The sequence below is a fragment of the Barbus barbus genome (genome assembly GCF_936440315.1).
Source record: "Barbus barbus genome assembly, chromosome: 45".
Taxonomy (NCBI): domain Eukaryota; kingdom Metazoa; phylum Chordata; class Actinopteri; order Cypriniformes; family Cyprinidae; genus Barbus; species Barbus barbus.
The window spans coordinates 20,896,373-20,916,324 of record NC_136723.1 but is presented as its reverse complement, the minus strand read 5'-3'; the positions used below and the strand labels follow the sequence as shown (position 1 = coordinate 20,916,324).

The 19,952-nt window shown below is 33.5% G+C and overlaps 1 protein-coding gene across 1 annotated transcript in view; it reads right to left on the bottom strand.

Moving 5' to 3' along the window:
- LOC306864205 (adenomatous polyposis coli protein-like) overlaps positions 1–19,952 on the bottom strand; it is a 42,545-nt gene that overhangs the window by 20,917 nt on the left and 1,676 nt on the right. The window contains exon 3 of the mRNA XM_079408030.1: positions 13,808–13,960. Coding sequence (XP_079264156.1) covers positions 13,808–13,942 — 135 coding nt within the window. The 5' untranslated portion in view covers positions 13,943–13,960. The remainder of the gene's footprint in view (positions 1–13,807; positions 13,961–19,952) is intronic.

The following is a 19,952-nucleotide window of genomic DNA, read 5'->3' as shown; positions in this document are numbered from 1 at the left end:
GTTACGTTTATTATATTAATATGTTTCAGCATGTTACAATCATTATATGGCTTGAGTTAAGATAGCCTATCTTTAAATAAATTGAACAGTTTATCATACAGATTAAAAGCGTGAATGGTCTCTCTCTCTCTCTCTCTCTGTTTATGGGTGTGTAACACTATAACGTGACGTGCGTGCATGCATACAGGGAAGGGGTGCTATTTTCGAATAAATCGAATAATACCCAGCGATTTTCGATATTACTTTTGCTTGAAATGCCCGTCACTAATAAATACATAATACAATAAAAGAAAATTGTAAAACAAAATAATGCAATATTAAACAAAATAAAAATGTATAATAAATTAAAAACAAAACTATATAATACATCAATAAATAACATAAATATTATATAATAATCTTAAATAGTACAATAATTATATAAATAAAACTAAAATAAACAATTCTAAATTGAAAAATTTTGAATATAAAAAATGAGAAATAAACCAGATTTTTATCTAATATTATATTATATATATATATATATAATATACTATATACATAAACAAAATGTAATATAATACAATTACATTTAAAATAAAAATATTAAAATAAAACAAAATAATAGAAATTTGTAAATAAATAAAAAAATATATAAAAACATAATATAAAACAAAATATAATCATACAAAATTAAGAATAAAACAAAAATATAAAAAACTAATATCATATATATAAATTTATACATTTAAAAAAACTAATAAAATATTCACTTGGTTCAAAACACTGACTATGAATAACAGTAACAATACTAGATGCTTGACTTCGCAAACACCACCAATCAATATTTTAAAATATATTATAAGTTAACTGCATTGGGAATTCTGATCCATGTTTTAAAAGGTCTAGTCTTCTAATATAACAAAAGTGATTAACTGAAATCCCAAAATAACCTTTATAAGAGTAGATTACAGCATTTTCAACAGACAAATCCATCCAGTTCGGATGGACTTCAATTTCCTAATGCACCGCTGAGGCTATAATGGAAGTCCTAGTTTTGCTCTTCTCAGAGTCAACGTCCGAAGGAATCAGGTTACCGTGATGCAGATGCCCTTGGTACAATATTAGAGTCATCCACCCACTCATGTGTGGAGCTGCAATCTCACAACACTTTTAAAAATGTCATCCTATCCTCCCAGTAATGGAAATCAATGCTCCTAGGCAGCCATCTACAGGGAGCCCGAAATACCCGCATATCTGATTCCTATCTAGTGTGCGTTTCATCTTACCTGGAGTCAGAGGGGACCCCTGGGTTATTGTTTGAGTGCGAGCGCGGGGACGGATGACAGGCAGCTTTGCTTTCGCAGTGATAAAGGCAGAACGTCCTTGAAACGTGGAAAGAAAACATCATGAAGTGAAGTGACATACTGCCAAGTATGGTGACCCATACTCAGAATTCGTGCTCTGCATTTAACCCATCCAAAGTGCACACACACAGCAGTGAACACACACACACCGTGAACACACACCCGGAGCAGTGGACAGCCATTTATGCTGCGACGCCCGGGGAGCAGTTGGGGGTTCGGTGGCACCTCAGTCGTGGTATTGAGGGTGGAGAGAGCGCATGACATTCACTCCCCCCACCTACAATCCCTGCCGGCCCGAGACTCGAACCAGTTTTGTTTGTTTTTTTTCTCTAAGAAACAGTTGATGGAGAACCTCAGATAATTTCATTTATTGACATTTTCTTGATGCCCTCTGTCTTTTTTAGAATAATTGCCTATTTCATGTTTTAAATCTTGTTTGTCGTCTGTCGCCGCACTTGTTTTTTCCTAAGTACATACCATCTGTGTCACATGATGTCACATGATGAGGGAAGTCGTGGCCGCAACCTTTGGATTACTAGTCCGAATCTCTAACCATTAGGCCCAACTGTTTCTTAGAGAAAAAAACCCAAACAAGACTAAGAACTAGTGATGCACTGAAATATTTTTTTCAGTCAAAAATGAAATTGAAACTAAAGTTTAATAATCAATTAAATAATCAAATTTACTTCATAACACTCAAAAAATAAAATAAAATAAATAAATTGCATATAAGGCTGACTTTGTTGAAAAATAGGCCTAATAGCTGTAATAAAAACTTGTTTTCACTGCAAAAAAGGGCTTATCTTACTTAGTATCTTTGCCTTGTTTCTAGTCAAAATTTAAAAAAATTCTTAAAGCAAGATACTTTTACTAGATAAGCAAAATGACTTAAGATATTTAGTCTTGTTTCCAGGGGGGAAAAAACTAAATTAAGTGCATTTTGCTTAAAACAAGTAAAATTATCTGCCAGTGGGTTAAGTAAAATACTCTTGTTTTAAGAATATTTTACTTACCCTACTGGCAGATCATTTTACTTGTTTTAAGTAAAATGCACTTAATTCAATTTTTTTTTAGTTTAAGACTAGTTTAATTAGTTTAAGGCTAAATATCTTAAGTCATTTAGCTTATCTAGTAAAAGTATCTTGATTGAAGAATTTTGAAGATAAGCCTTTTTTGCAGTGTTCATGGCAGATTTATTCAAATATACATTATAAAATAAAAGTATATGATGAAATGGTTGAGTAATTTGTTTTTTTAATCCACCATTTTGCTTGATTATTTTGGCCCTCCAAAACATATATATATATTTTTTTTTGGTCAAATATTTTCGGTTGCTAAAATCAATGTTACTTTAGTATCATCGAGATACTAGGGCTGCTCGATTATGGCGAAAATCATAATCACGATTATTTTGGCTAATATTGTAATCACGACTATTTAACATGACGATGAGTGGGCCATATGACCAAAACTTTATGAGTGATTTTGATTATGATATCAAATACATATTTTCTGTAAATAAACTTGATATGACATATACATTTTAGAGAGCAGCAAAATGTCACAATTCTCAATACCACAGCAGAATACTAGGGTATAATATTAGTAAAAAAGGTATGTGGGGCAAAAATTCTCCAGAAACGGTTTTACATGTCCATTTACAACCATAGAATTTGTCCCTAGAACGAAATGGTCTGTTATTACCTTATTTGGAAGGGTTGTGAATAATAATGTTGAGCTCTGCTTTGATTGGCTGTTTCACAGTGCGGCTCATTTCAGTAGCTCACATAGCAGGAAGAAAACACAGGAAAAATATATATTTATGTAAAATATATAAAAATATATTTTTTTAGTTTTTTAATGTCTATTTAGTTTCTATTCATTTTTATTTCATTTTTACTTATTATAGTACATTAAGATAAACTTAAATTATAAATGTTGCCTTGGCAACTCCAAGTTATTTTTATATTTTATTTTATTTCAATAAACATTTTATTATTTCAAGCAACAAACTTTTTTCTTTTTTTAAATACTTTTAGATTTAGTGAACTCTAATAACCCTGGCTGACAACTGGGTGCATCGCTACTAAGAACTGACCTAAAAATGATGTTGGAGAACATTATACACCCACAAACACCCCATCTAGACCTACAAAATACTTTAAAGATTAAGAAGAAAACAAGTTCTGGACAGAAGAGGCAAGGTCTACGCAACGCTGCACTTGTCTGGGCAAGGTGCAAACTCCATCCTGTAAAGATGTTTTATGAGAAGATTACAGCATTCTGAGTCATTACTGTAGGAACTGGGAAGCTCTATATGACGTGGGCATCGTTATTAGAGGTTACTGAGCTCATCCATAGAGAAAGTGAACCACACAGCATAGGGAACCTCCAACATCAACGTGACCAGATCAAGATTTGTCTCATAATTCAGGAGCATTCTGAAGAGAAATGAACATGAAACAGAACGACACATCTTCAATGACTCATGTGAACCACTGGCACCGTGACATCAGCTTGAATAGGAAATGACAACCCACTCTTGGTTTAGCTGGAAGCAGGTGCAGGATAAAGAAACAAGCAATGAATGCTTTCCCTTTGTAGTCTATGTGAAAACTGCCTTTACTATTTCTGCAGTATATCGTATGTGTACTTTGCACAGTGTGCAATTTTCTATATGCATAGAAATATCTAGACCACATAGATTTGCCAAAAATAAAACAGTACGATTTAGAGGGGAAAACAGTTGCGAATGTGATTGCAATTTAAAATTGGATTAAAAAAACATTCCAGGTTTGTTGTGTTTATATGTAGTGCTGCTCAAAATAATACATTTAATAACACTTTGGCCAAAACAATAACAACAACTTAATATTACTTTACCAGTACTAAATAAAAATATCAAAATTACTAAAATATAATATAAACTATATTATACAATATTAAACACTAAAATAAAAAAGTAGTATTTAAAAATATAACAATTGTATTTTTACATTGCATCTCATAAATTACAATATTAAAATTTTATACTATAAAATCACAATACTAAACTTACTGTAGTACTGCACAATTTGGCCAAGATTTTGTGATTATATATTAATATGGCTATAACAATAAAAATAATAATACTTTATTATCACTAAACACAAATGGAAAATTACTAAAATAAATATTGCTAAAAAATACTAACATTACTAAACTATTTCTCTGTAAAATGTATTTTAAAAAATATATATAAATTGTATTTTTACATTACATCTCAGAAATATACAACATAAATATTTTTATATTACAAAATTACAATATTAAACTTAATTAAACATTCCAGGTTTGCTGTGCTTATTTGTAGTACTGCACAATAATATTTATTAATACAAATTTACTTCTATTAGTATTCATTACACTAAATAAAATCAAATATTTATTAGAACTAAATAAAATTTATTATTTATTAGTACTAATTAAAAATATAAAAATTACTAAAAAATAAGAAATGTTATGTAATAATTCACTGTAAAATAAAAAAGTATTTAAAATAATACTATCAATTTATTTTTATATTACAATACTAAACTTAATTCCCTAACAGCGGTACTGTTTGCAAAAAACTAAACAAAAAAAACAAGACACTCACGCACAAAACTTTTACAATCACACATGACAATATAATATGAATTGTGATGTTAAAAATGAAAACCGTGGTTCAGAACAACACAAACTAAACATAGAAAGATAAAAACACAACAATTTTCATACTGCTACAAGTCTCCAGCTAATTTATTTGGTCTGGTTTCAGAGTCGACCTACTACAGTGAAAAACTTTGTGATTTATACAGTACGTGTCTTCAAGTAATGAGGTGTTAAACCTGTGAAACAGTAACAAACAGTATTCAACAAACTAGAATCCCAAACTCTAATGTAACTGTGAGCTTGTTTCACATTCTGTAGATGATCTCAGTAATGAAATCTGTTCACTTGTATTTCCAGGCTAACAGCTGAAATGCTGACTTATGCTAAACCTAATTTTCAGTCCTTTAGTTTTGGTGAAATATATGTTATAAAATACAGGCATGACAACTTTGTAAACACTTAACAACTAATATTTAAGCTAAATACATGTTTAGATATTTAGAAAGGAAAGAAAAGATATAATACAGTATTTCAAGGGACTGTGCTGTTGAATACAGTAACTTCATGCCGCATTGTTTTAATAAAAGTGGATCAATTCTGAAGACAATCATGACAACACACAGCTGCTGTTGTGCGTGTTTCCCCAGGATCAAACCTTTTGGTCAGATGAATACCTAAAACATGCCTGTGTGCCAGTGCAGACCATCTAAAATGGTCAAAAACATGTACCTTTCAATGAATTAACTACATGACATCTGTGATTTATTTATTAAAGTCATGTTTAGAGACATGTGCAAAGAAAATAGTGTTTCCACACTATCTTCAACTTGTAATGTGCAACTTTGCAAGTCCAAAAACAGTACAGGGCTTGTGTCTCGTGGCCATCAAAATCAACATTAAAACTTTAACAATATATTTAGAAGAGAGGATTTCAGTATTAGGTATTTGTTATACTGATACATATTTCTGTTGTGTTATGTCTATAACCTTTTCAAAGGGAATGTAGTATAATGTTATGGTTTTCTGTAGTCATATGATAATTTTCATAGTGACTTGAACTCTTGAGTTACATAAGGAGCACACAAAATTCCTTGATATTTTGTCTGTAGCCTTTTCAAGACGGTGTACAACCTTAAACTTTACTGAATGTGTAGCTTTGAGCACAATGGTTACATATGTTTCAGCTGTAAGTGTAACAGCACGCCTTCATTTTCGTGTCGATACTTAATGGGGGTATCACATCAAACAGATGGATAACTGTCCTAAAAAGAAATACTGACTTTGTCAAACACTCTCAAATTTTTTTCTTAATTTTAATTTATTCATATTAAGATGACAGCTCACAAAGAGGCGTCTTCACCTAAAACATACACAGTCCAACAAACAAAATGTGAGCCGCGTCATCCATAATCCTGATCGTCTGACTTAGTAAAATGTCAGTCACAATAGATCAAGAGGAGGATTTCTGTATCCTGTATGCATTATAGCAATTTTTCTTAAATGATGCACTTTTGCATTTCTTAATTCAATGATTTTTAGTAAATTAGTTTTGTGCAAAGATAGTTCCTATGTAAAGATTATGTTTGATTCTTTCTATTACCTTTACAAAAGCGTGGGACATCATAGTTCTCAAAATATGTTTTACATTACATCAAATAAATATGACAGAAGTGGAGAAACAAGATGTTTAGCACATGCACACATGCTTATGTACACCAGAGATGTTGCTTTATTTGAGTCAAAGAAGATGGCGATAGTGACTGATGACATTCTTTAATGTCGTTGTGTTGAAAAAGATTCTGTGGACAATCACCTCAAGGGAAATCATTTGAAATGGAGGTTTGTCAAAATAATAAAAAGTTCAATGAATAAGTATGTGCTCGTCATGCTCTCTTTCCCATGCAAGGATTAGCATGAATTTGCAGAGGAGTCTTAAAACAAATACGGCCAAACAAACAAAATGTGAATTGTGTAATCTGCTATCTGAGCAAGACGACTAAACCCAGAGGAGTAATAAAAAATATAGTTTACAAATCCACGTTTAATAAACTTTCACAATTGTTTATGAAACAGATTTTCTGAATTCTATATGCATTATAAACATTTTCTTGTCTTGCTGTACTCTCTTTCTTAGTGATTTTGTCTCTTGAATGTACGAAAGGTTATGGATGAAATTTATCAATACTCTCTACAAGAGTGTGGAAATTTTAACATGCTCAAACTTAAATGAATGTGCAGCTTTCAGCAATAGTTCGATTTGTTTCAGTTGTAATAGTTTTAAGGGTAAAACAGCAAGACTTAATTTATGTTGATGCTTCATGTGTTCACACATCGTGGACAGACACAAAGTTGCACTAAAAGAAATATCTCAAACAGAAAAGATTGTTACTTAATTTCTTAATTTTCATTTATACCTATTATGATGACAGCTCACAAAGAGGTGTCTTTGCCTAAAAACATACACAGTCCAACAAACAAATTGTGAACGGCCATATGAAATCTTGATAATATGACTAAAACTGGTGTAACATGGTGTAAGAAAAATGTCATTTACCAAAGATTGTGATTCTTAGATGCAGCACATCTATTTACACACAAAGTATGAGAACTGAGTATCAGGTATACCCTACGTTATGGGAGATAAAGATGGCAATATCCAAAATCCTTGTGGGGACATTTTTTTTTTTTTTTGTCCCATGAGGGAAACAAGCTTATAAATGATACAGAATGTAGTTTTCTGAAAATGCACAAAGTTTTCTGAAAATGCACAAAGTTTTCTGTAAGGGGTAGGCTTATGTGTAAGGTCGGTGTAGGGTGATGGAAAATACAGTTTGTACAGTATAAAAACCATTATGTGTGTGTGTGTGTGTGTGTGTGTGAGAGACAGCCCAAATAATCAGCCAAAGTGTTGATTATTTGTCTAAAGCAGGGCTTATTTAAAATGTTTATTTGTTTGTCTTGTCATATCCTTTAATGTACTTTGACTTCTTTTAAACGATATTGTTCAGCACAATGGTCAACCATTGTTGTTTTATTGTGCTTTATAAATAAATTGAACTGAACTGAACTAAAGCATGATTCAGTGCACATCTATATGAGGTGGATGTTGTAAAGCCATTAACACAAGCACATAGAGGATATCCACTGTCAGTTAGACACCTTCACTGTTAGAAGGAAATTAATAGCGTGGGTGGTCTGAGAAGTTGGTGGTTTGAATCATTTTTAACTTAAGACTGCTTCTCATAAGTTTATCTATTCAACCTACAGAGTATGTTGTTCTGATCCTACAGAGGTGTTAGCATACACACACAGAGATGATAAAGAAGAACATGCCCGGACATAGCACCTTTTTCAAGAGGTGGATGTAGACTGGCCGGTAGGAACAAATTGATGACTAGGCATTAACATCAGATGAAAAACAACATTGATCCTGTTAAGGTGTCAATACGCACCCCTTTGCCCCCCACTATTTTTCCACAATCAGGAAGAACCCAACACCTGAACCGCTGGAAGCTAGCTACAGCTCAGGAAGGAACACCATAAAACCCCCATGGCACAGGTGAGAGACAAAAACATCATAAATCCACTCATAAATCCATCAAAAGTCAAATCTAACATCTGTTTTGATCTTTGATTTACACACCCTACTGTCATGTCAGTCAGGGGTGACAGGATCCCTGTGACGTGACCGTCAGGGTGACAGAGAGGGTCACATAGCTATAAATCAGGGCATAAATCATCATTTGGACATAATGTATAGGATAGAACTACTGTTAGACTTGACCTGCTAATTCCAGTGTGATATATCAGCCATAATTACACTCCACCTGGATCATAATTAGACAGCTAAAAGTAAAAAAAAAAAATTGTGATCGTCGCTTTACACTTCACTACATTATTTTCATGCCTGCTAAATCAAGCATGACAAGTTAAGTAACTAGGAAGACAGGACCATGTTTCTCCTTCTCTGAAAACCCAAACGACTCTTCATGCTGCTAAATCTTGCATTGCTCTCGCGTGTTGATTAACCAAAACAGCTAAACTGTTTGTTGTTTGCTGGGCGTTTGATTTGCGAGTGTGGAGAGGGGAAGCCCAGACGCGCTATTTATTTTCTGCCTGCAGATGTTTATTTGAGCTGGCCGGAGGGGAAGGGAAGCGACTGCAGGATGAAGTGGCGCTGCATTCATCCGACAAACAAAGACAGGAAGGGAGCTTCTCTAAATTACAGGCTGGGAAACGGAAGGGGCCTCCGAACACTTCCATGAGAAATAGGAAAATGGTTATGATGCTGGAAAACACTGGAGCGAGTAGATCGTGCGAATACTAATGTAAGTGTTTTAGGGCATTTCTGATGAATGACAAAACCTTGTTTCTGTGCCACTGCAACACTGAAGCAGCGATACCTTGGACAGAGAGATGGAGACGCAGTGCTGCAGGTTTATACGGCAAGATAAGACGTTTAACAGACTGTGTCAAAAATACTGCGTTCTTTACAGTATTTCATCGATAGAGGGCAGCACATGTTAACCAGGAAGTAACAAATAAAAGTTCATGGAAGAGCTAAGGAATATACAATAAACCGAATATTTACGGCTTTATTAAAACACACATACATATATATAACATATATTAAATTATATATATATATCCTATTACAGCACATTATCCTATTAGGTTAGACTAGTGCGAGTGCGCATAGAGTGCGTTCTTTCGCTGCATGATTCAGTCCATTAAAATGCATTTAGAATGAGCACAAAATTCAAGATATGGGGGCAGAAAATGTATATTTTTACATAATTTCATATAGTTAATCAATATCATAGAAGAGTGCCGTTTTCTCTCTCCAAAAATCAGAATGATTACAAATGATTTTTACAACAGTTCAATAAGCAATAAGTTAACTAATAGACGTTTTAAACAGCATATTGCATGTTTTTGCAACAAAAATAATTCCAAACAAAGCCACAGCGCTGTTTTGAGTCTCTGAGCAGTTTGACGGTTCACTCATGTAGGTACTCCATGCACAGCACAAAGAGCCAATTAATCGATCATGAAACTGGCCGTTGATTATAATCATTAGCGATTTTATCGATTAGTGGTTGCAGTCCTAGAAATAGCAGCATCTCATAACTGGAAGGGAGCATGTGAACTCTGGCCTCCGCAGCATCTGTCACAGCTAAAAACACACCAGACAAACCCAGCTTCTCATTAAGTGCTTTAAACACTATGATTACATCTAGGGATGGCATAACCACTGGCATCAGGGCGTTCTGGATGTGCCCAATATCAGATCATCCTGATGAAAGAGGTTACGTCCAAAAGCTCTTACATAAGACAAAAATCAACAGGATTTCACTTCCTGAGACCCGACGCAGGCAAATAGCGAATGGATGCCTACTTTTAGAAACGGGGCATTTATAATTCAGAAAGGGCCTATGGCATGAGGCATCTGGAGTCAGGATGACAAGGAAATCTGGAGAGCAAGGTCCTTTCTTGGACATTAAATTAATGCATGCAAGTCAACATTTAAAGTCAACATGAAATCAAAAGGGATCATATTTATTTTACATTCCTGGTCTCACTTAACTCATCAGTGCACATTATTCTGAAAAACAAGTGCAAGTTTTCATAATATTTCAACTTGTGAACTGTTAATTTACAATTTCTGCTTCTCTCGATAAATTAAGCATAATCATATGCGATACTTGCCCGCTGGTTATTTTTCTGAAAACATATTTTTAAATGCTTTCATAGTTGCAAGAGTTTAAATCCCCTTTTTTCATAAAATTTTCTGTCCAGAGGTTTACTTTATCTTCCCAACCTGGCAACCATGCATGCTCTCTCTACATTATGTAAAACACTGAAAACATTGTTTAGAGATCTCTATTGAGGTATTCTGCTCAAATAAAAGAAAACAGTGTGTTTTCTAAGTAATTTATCCATTATTGTGCATTATTGTAAGTTGTTCAAACCAGTACGAGGTTCTATATCATCTGCTGAACACAAAAGAAGATATTTTGAAGAATGTTGGTAACCAAACAGTTTCTGGTAGCCATTGATTTCCATAGTATAGGGAAAAATACTATGGAAGGCAATGAGGACATTAAACTGTTAGGTTACTACCATTCTTCAGAATCTCTTCTTTTGATCAGCAGAAGAAAGAAACTTATACAGGTTTGGAACAGGGTGGACATTTTTGGGTGGACAATCGCTTTAAGGTAGTGCTGTTAAATGATTAATCGCATCCAAAATAAAAGTTTTTGTTTACATAACGTGTGTATACTGTGCATTTTTATTATGTATATATAAATACACACACCTACACCTAAAATATTTACATGTTTATACATTTATATATTCATATTGTTATATTTTTCTTAAATATATACATGCATGTGTTTGTATTTATATATACATAATAAATATGCAAAGTATATACACATATATTATGTAAACAAAAACTTTTATTTTGGATGCGATTAATCACGATTAATCGTTTGACAGCACTACTTTAAGGCTACTGTTACTACAGCAGCCAGTTAAAACAACAATTAGCATTAGTTAAGGAAAATATTTATGACTATAGATTTGAAACAGAAGCATGTTCACGATCCAATCAATTCTCTGTATATAATTATGCCTCACCCTACATTTTGACATCAGAAATATTGCACGTTAAGAAAGTAAAATGTTGTGTGTCTTCACAGCAAATCAGAGCGGTTTAGCAAAGCATACAGCAAACTCAACATCAAAAACAATCACTCTGATCTGCTTACAGTTAAAACAAACAGCTTTACTGCTGTTACATCCTTTTTTCCCATCATATTCACTGAACAAACCAAAAAAGCCTTTCTTCCCCCTTAAGGACTTCACAACATATGAACGCACGGAGAGAAAATCTGCTTCTGCTTCAAAGATTCCTCCTTAGCAACACCGATCTCACATCTTCAGAGCGACATAAATTCCCTTCAAGAGACTTTCACACGTGTTAAACAGCATTAGATGTGACAGCGACCCATTTCAGCAAGTTGATCAACAATTCAGCCCAAAATATCGCCACATATCTTTCTCCTGAACTCGTCTGAACCTTGTCTTGAAATAGGGGTAGGCAATCCGGGCTGACAGTCTTGCTCTAAAACTTGCACATTAGCCAGCTTCTAAAGTCTCAGCACATTCATTTTGGGCCTTAAGTTCTTTCAAAAACCCTTTTTTGTCTTCCCTCCCAAGACTGCCAGGTCACATCCAATTTCTTAATGCCCACCTAGCAGGCTGCCACTTCCACTTCAAAAGCTCGACTCAAAGAAGTGCCTGCGAATACTGCCTTTGGTGTCAGGAGCTGCGAGAAGAAAGGGTACTTAGTGGGAAATCAGTGGCGGAGGATGACATTTTTAGTCTTGAAAGTCTGCGACATTAAAAGAGAGCCCAACCGTACAGCGTTTGGATGACAAAATGAGGCACTGAGGCGTTTAAATACAAACCCTTTGAGGCTGAACACAAACTGACTAAGAGTAGGAGGAAAATATACTGTAGTCTAGCTGTATAGTCTTTTTCTCAGATTGATGTAGGCAGGGCCTAAAATGAACAAATCGCTGACCGCCAAATGTGAGTAATATGAAACATTGTTACTCGCCAGTTGAAAGGTAACTTTAATAATTCTAACTATGACTGAGAAGTGATTTGATTTAGCGCGATTATCAAAATTGCAAACAATGCACCTTATAATGTGCATTTATTAAATGTGACATACGCCAAACATCTTGTTCATGTTTGTACTGAGAATAATTTAAATATCTGTTGTTAACCAAACAAAAACATCTCGAAGGAGAAGTTTCCCGGCAAAATAAAAGCTCTATTGTCTAACATTTTAAATCAAAGAAAAACAACTGTAAATTAGTATTTTAATCATATTGTTTTTATATAAATTAATAATAGTTGTTATTATTATACCATTATAGTTATTTTACATACATTTTATAAATGTTATATTATATGTATATATATAATATAAATATATATTATATAATTTATTTTATATACATTTTATCAATCAAAATTATTATTTTAATGAAATACCTTAGTTCAATATTGTTATAGTGATTTTTATTGATAATTTATTTGAATGGGTGTATAAAATAACAATAATAAATCATTAAAATAATTAAATGTGTTTTCCCCAATTTGTTCAGCCTGTTTTTAATGAAAGAATGAACATATGAGGTTTCATAGCTGGTAAAAAAAAATATATATTTATGGCTAGCAAGTTCTCTCAAGTCAATATTATTTTTTCCTTACATCACAATGAAAGATTATGAAAATTATCTTATTCTCCAGAATAATGTGCTACAATAATTCATGAACATTATTTGCGTATTTTTGTAGGGCAAAAAAACCCTGAAAAATGATTTTTAGTACTTCCAGTTCTATCATCTTAAATCATTGAGTTTTTTTTATGGTTTTGTGGCAAACACAAGCTCAAGATCTTGATCTCAAGATCAAGTTATTTGATGACATAAAAATATCAATAATTCCACCTTGTGCTTTTTTAAAGCTTTTACTTGTCTTGAAAACTAACAAGTGGCTAGATTAGACAACAGAGATTAGACTACAGAGGGACATTAAACATTATTTATATTTACGTTTATGCATTCATCAGACCAAATAGGTAAACTCGTCTACTCGATAGTCCCTTTCACAGACAAAGGAGCCAGTTTGATGCTAATTTACAATGTTGGCTTATTAAAATATACCATAACTGTGGTGCTCTATGACTCAAGAAACACACGTTCGGTAGGTAAACAGAGTTGGTTTTTGATTTCATGTTCTCATACCTTCATATTAGATGCCTCCGTCTCCAGTTTGGTGAGGTGGTTGGAGTTGTCCTCGAGTTCTTGTCTCAGGTTGGAGTTCTCCATCTTCAAAGCCTCCACTTGCTTCAGCAGCTGATCATAAGATGCTGCAGCCATCTTGGACTATCTCTTGACCTACAACATCCAAGAACAGAGCAACGATCACGTGTGGTTCAGAGTGACGCTCGATTAATACAGCTGATGCCAAAATATAGAGAGCAGGATGGACAACAGATGCATAAAATTCTGATATATAAGACAATTAGAGAGGAATACAGGGTTGGAACTAAAGGTTGATAAGATTCATTTCTGAATTAACTATTCCTTTAATTGGCCATGACACTTATAAAGTTATAAAAAAGAGAAAATTTGCAGATTAATTGATTTGACCAATATATTAGTCTTCAAGTTCAGAGACAAAATAACCAATCAAAGAAATAAGTTAAGCAAGCAAGCAAGTTTATTTATAGCACATTTCATACACAATGGTGATTCAAAGTGCTTTCAAAAATATTTAAAATAACCAAAAAACTGCATAAAACTGAAAAAAAAAATATAAAAATCAAATGATTAATGTTTACAAAATTTTAGCTAACAAAAATAACTGCACAATCAGCAGTGGCGGTGATATAACAGTATATGATTACAATACAATTATATGTATTTTCTCTTTGTTATTCACAAAACTCTTTGATATATATTGTGCAATTATATCCTTAGCTCATTTGGATTTTGGTCAAGCAGAAATAATTAAAGTGTGAAGGGAACTAAAGCTACAATATGTTTTGCATTTTTGCAGATGTGCTCTAAATAAATGTTATAAATACACACACACATTTATATATATATATACATACAGTGGGGCAAATAAGTATTTGATACACTGCCGATTTTTCAAGTTTTCCCACTTACAAAGAATGGAGAGATCTGTAATTTTCATCGTAGGTACACCTCAACTGTGAGAGACAGAATATTTAAAAAAAAATCCAGAAAATCACATTGTATGATTTTTGAATAATTAATTTCCATTTTATTGCATGAAATAAGTATTTGATACAATAGAAAAATAGAACTTAATATTTGGTACAGGAACCTTTGTTTACAATTACAGAGGTCAGACGTTTCCTGTAGTTCTTGACCAGGTTTGCAAATATTGTGATGTCAAATATTGTAACTTTAACAAAATACAGATTTTCTAGCAGAAAGGAAAAACTAAGAATGAAGATATTGCATGAAAAAAAACAAAAAACAACATTGAACTTTAATACTTATGAGCAATGCAACTGCATGTGTACATTTGCCATCAAATACAGTTTCTTCCAAAATAAAAATTGCACAGCACAAAAATGTCAAACGAAAAAGTGACTCTGCATGTTGTGACCATTTCACAACATGCACAATAAACTGAATTCCTTCCATTCCACTTTCACCAGATTATGTTTAACCTGGTTGTACATTAACCACCAGCAACAGCCTACATTCCAAGCAGCCCGTCAATGTGTCAGGGCTAATTTGCAGCTGTGTCAAATCAATGTGACTCGGCTACGGATTCTGCCACCGTTTCCAGGGCATCCATGGCCATTAGGAAGCAGAATTTATCAAAAAATATAGATATTCCTATTTGCCTGTTTATTGCAGATTGGTCAGATTTCTGAAAGCAATTAAATGCAGGCAATTCTGACAAAAATCTACAACTTGAATGTGAATAGTTTGATCCAAAACATATTTTGCAAAATCCACATAATTACATCAAGATCTTGCTATTACAAAGCAACATGACTAATTAACCAGCACAGATGCATGTGATTTAATGCCAACAGCACGTTACACTCTTCAGGCTGTTATGAGGGCAGAATGAGTCCGATTGCCACACAAATCTGCTGACACACATCTGATGACACACATTTTGTGAATAAACAAACGCTTGCACTTTTAAATGTAATAAAACGCCATTAAAGGTGAAATTAATGTACATCACGATGCATTTTATGCTCACAAATATTAATCTTGCTGAGTGTAGCTTCGCAATTTTATAGTTTATAAATCCACCATAATGAAGAGTCAGGAAAATGCAATTAATAATATATTTAAAATCCTCTCTCGTGGCATGTAGACAGAGCAAAATGGTCGACATCTATTCAGCAAAAAGGCTCGAGGTAAGGAAACAGGGAGGAGTGAAAAGAAGAAAGACTCATTAATATTTCAACACTTTCTTCAAAAATACAAATGTGTGCACCTTCACACGTCTGCATTATTTCACAATTGCAAACGGTTTACAAATGTCCACCATGCATGCATTTATTCACCAGAGGTGCAGTGTTGTGCATGCAACGCTTCTGATGCATTGAAGCAGTCACCTCTTCTCCAGCAATGCAAGATGCTAAAATTCCCTGCAGTCAAGATGTCCTTCCTCCCGCGCACAAAGACACGGTGACCGACAACATCCCGGTTTCACATGCACCATCTAACAAAGCCTAAATGGTGTTTTGCACCAACAAATCCAGCATTAAACATCTGCTTTGTTCGCTAAATCAGAAAAAAAGGCTTTTCTTGCAACAGCACCTCCATCTTGACAGGAGCAATTGCTGCTTACATTTAGTGTGGAATCCATGTCTATCGCTATAAATAATCAGCCTGATGGTGCATCTGTCCTCGCACAGCACAAAAGAGGCTTTTAAAGCATCCCCACGAAAAAGCCAGAATCCCGATCTATGCACATCCCCCCACACCCTCTCAATAACCAGCCATCAAAACAAAAGGCTTATCGGCACCGCCTTGCTGTACCACACAAACAAACGCACTATTATTTCCTCCACGCTGAATAGCTGGAACAGTAGACGACGCATCTGCACGCTTGCATCGAGAGATCAGGGCGTTAAACGGAGACTTACCCCATTCTGCTCCAGTGACAGCCTCCATCCCAGCAACCCATCAACTGTGTCATTTGCCAGAGAGCATCCAGCCAGCACTGAGACACATGGGCGAGGGCTCAGCCAATCAGAAGGCAGCCAGCCCAAGCCGGTGTTGGTGCAGTGGCTGGCCAGATTTCTGCCCCACTGTACAGCTGCTTCCCTTGACTGGCTTTAAAAGCTCTCGTGGGGAGGGGAAGCGGTGCGCCCCAGGCGTACGGGGTGCTTGAGATGCAGAGATGGGTCAAAACGGCTGAAGGTCACATGACCAGATTTACAATAAACGGATCAATTTGGCAGCCTAATTACGGAGCATATAGAGGATGCTTGTTCAACGCATTAAAGCAAAGTTATAACGCACAAACAAACAGACAGATGCAACTGAAATTTTACCAACATCCGAAAACTCATTACACAACAACAACAAAAAAAAGAGCAAGATGACATATACAAACAATCCTAATTTATAAGACATGATCTCTGACATTGCATGCATAGGCTGATAAACAATAACTTTAATAATTGTTGTGTATAATGTTTTATATGTATTTAATAATTGTATGCAATGAATAATTGCATAATGGAATATAATTAATTATTTGCAATGTCAGAAATGTAATTAAGTTCAATTATTAATTGTAATTTTGAATGTACAATATTAACTAAATTAATTCTATTTAATTTTAATTTTATTTAATTTTAATAAAATAAATTCAGTTTTATTAAGTTAAATTATGTAATTAAGAATGTTATAACATTTTTAAAAAATAATTTATAACATCTAATTTTAGAATGATAATTTACCTTTATAAATAAATAATAAATTCATTCATTCATTTCCAATCTGACTTCTAAATGACTAATTTACAACACCACAAGCAATTCTTCCAATTATTCTATTTCCATGCAAGGTGCACAAGAGTATACACATAACACTGCATTTAATAATGATATGCACTTAATAATTATATTGCATACAATTAATTATCTGCAGTTTCAAGCATTTAATTATTAAATGGAATTTAGAATGAATAATATGAAGTTATATTAAAAGTTAATTAAGTTTACACATTTGCAAACCATTAATAAAATTAACATTTGATTTTATAATTATGAATTACATCTAGTAATTTAATAATTATAATCACGAGCATTTACATTTACTCATATAACGCTTTTATCCAAATTGACTTCCAAATGACCAATACAGAACAAAAGCAATTCGTCCAATTCTTAAGTTTTCCATGCAAGAGATGCATAAGTAGCATTTCTATAATCGAAGCAATCATATAATCTATGCAACCACATTTCAAAAACTGCATTTATGTACAAGATTTATGCACATAATTTTAAAGACACAGTGTCTGACATTTCACATAGTACGACTGATATATGATAAATAATGATTACAGATTACACAACAATTCTTCCTAAATTTACCACAGTATATACAACATTTCCACAAATATACAATAACCAATTGCCTGCACAATAATGGAACTCGAGCAGAACGAATATAAGCAAACCTTTCATTTACGCCATTTGGGACAAATGGTTTTACGTACGATTTACCATTTGTTCTGCTTGTGTTTTGTGAAAAAGGTGATTTGATTTGTCCTTTCACAGATGTTTTGAAGCCAAAACACAATACATAGGCTACATAACATTTGCTCCAAAATAGAAAGGACATAAAGGGTTTTGTAAAACCCCCTTGTACACTAAATGAAGCAAACTTATTAAATATTAGCTACATAAAGTCCAAATTCAGTGAATACAATAAACAAAAGTGCATCAATCTCCATCTTAAACAACACATTTCTTAGTCCATTATCCGTTCTATTCGTTCACAGCATTATTATGTCCATTACTGTGCGTTTACTGCTACTGTACAACTTTATCATTGCAATTACAGTCTCAAGAGGTCCTGAATAAGCCTTTGTGAATAATAAATCATGCTCTATAAGTGGCTGTGATTTGCGTTCTCAAACTGAGGTGGTGAATAGAAAACACGGACGGGGGGCTTTCTCTATATACGCTGGAAGTGGGGGTTTTTTCATGTAAATGAGCTTTGGGTCTTTGAGAGCTGAAAAATGGACATTGGCAGAGACTCTTGTTGGTCAGTCCTCTCTTGTGGAGCAATTCAATGGGAAACTGTCCGCACTTTTTCTTACTCGTGTGGGAAAACATTCTAAATGGAAAAGGAAAGGCTAATGTTTTGTGCCATTTAAAAAAAACTTCAATCTACAATTTCCTATCCCTGCTCATTTAGCGCCAATGAAGTGTAGAATATGTAGGATATAAACGGGATTACACAAATATATTACTACATACTTAATTCAATGTGTTCAATCAAATGAATAACACACAAAGCTATCTGAAAGCAACTTTGCACAATATATTGTAAATATACACCAAACAGGCCAAATCTGTGACTCACTTCAAACCTAGATTAAATATTAATGAGGTTTGTTACGGTCAAACCGTAAAAGAATTCGTTACTATGACTTAAATTGCGATTACATCGCTTATCGACATTTAATCAATCGTCGATTAATCATTGACATCCCTACAACTAACCTACTTTTGCCCAAAGAATTCAGAAGTCCATTAAAACATCCTTTGTGTTTCCAGTTCAGTTTTAGTTTCTGCAGGCTCTACAAAGGTACATTTAAAACTTATAGCTGCTTTTTAAGACCAAGTAAAGAAAAATTAAGAAATAAATGTCTCTAAATGTAAATGTCTTGTATTCAACTTCCAACAGATCTCTCAATTACCTTTTAATTCAACATTTAAAAAAAAAGGTAAAGATTCTTAAATCTAGATATATTTACCTGAGGGGCAAAACTACGTAAGATAAGAAGACTCTCTTATCTTAAATTGATCAAAATATGAGTTTGATTAAAAAACAAATCTGCCAGTGGGTCAGAAAATTAACTTAATTCAAAGGAAAAACTAGTTTTTACACCCCATGGACAAAAATTTTCTCTTGTATTAAGAATAAACTCAATTTTGTTCGATTTTTCAGAAAACAAGACTTTGCATCACAAGTAATTGTATCTTGTTTTAAGGATGCTTAGATATTTGTATTGAAAAACTAAAAAATACTGAGGAAGACATTCATTTTTTTTTGCACTGGTTATAAGATTTAATGCAATGACTTTTTCATTTAATTTCTGATTAGGCCTAAATTTGAGAAGGAGGAATAAAGACTTCTTAAG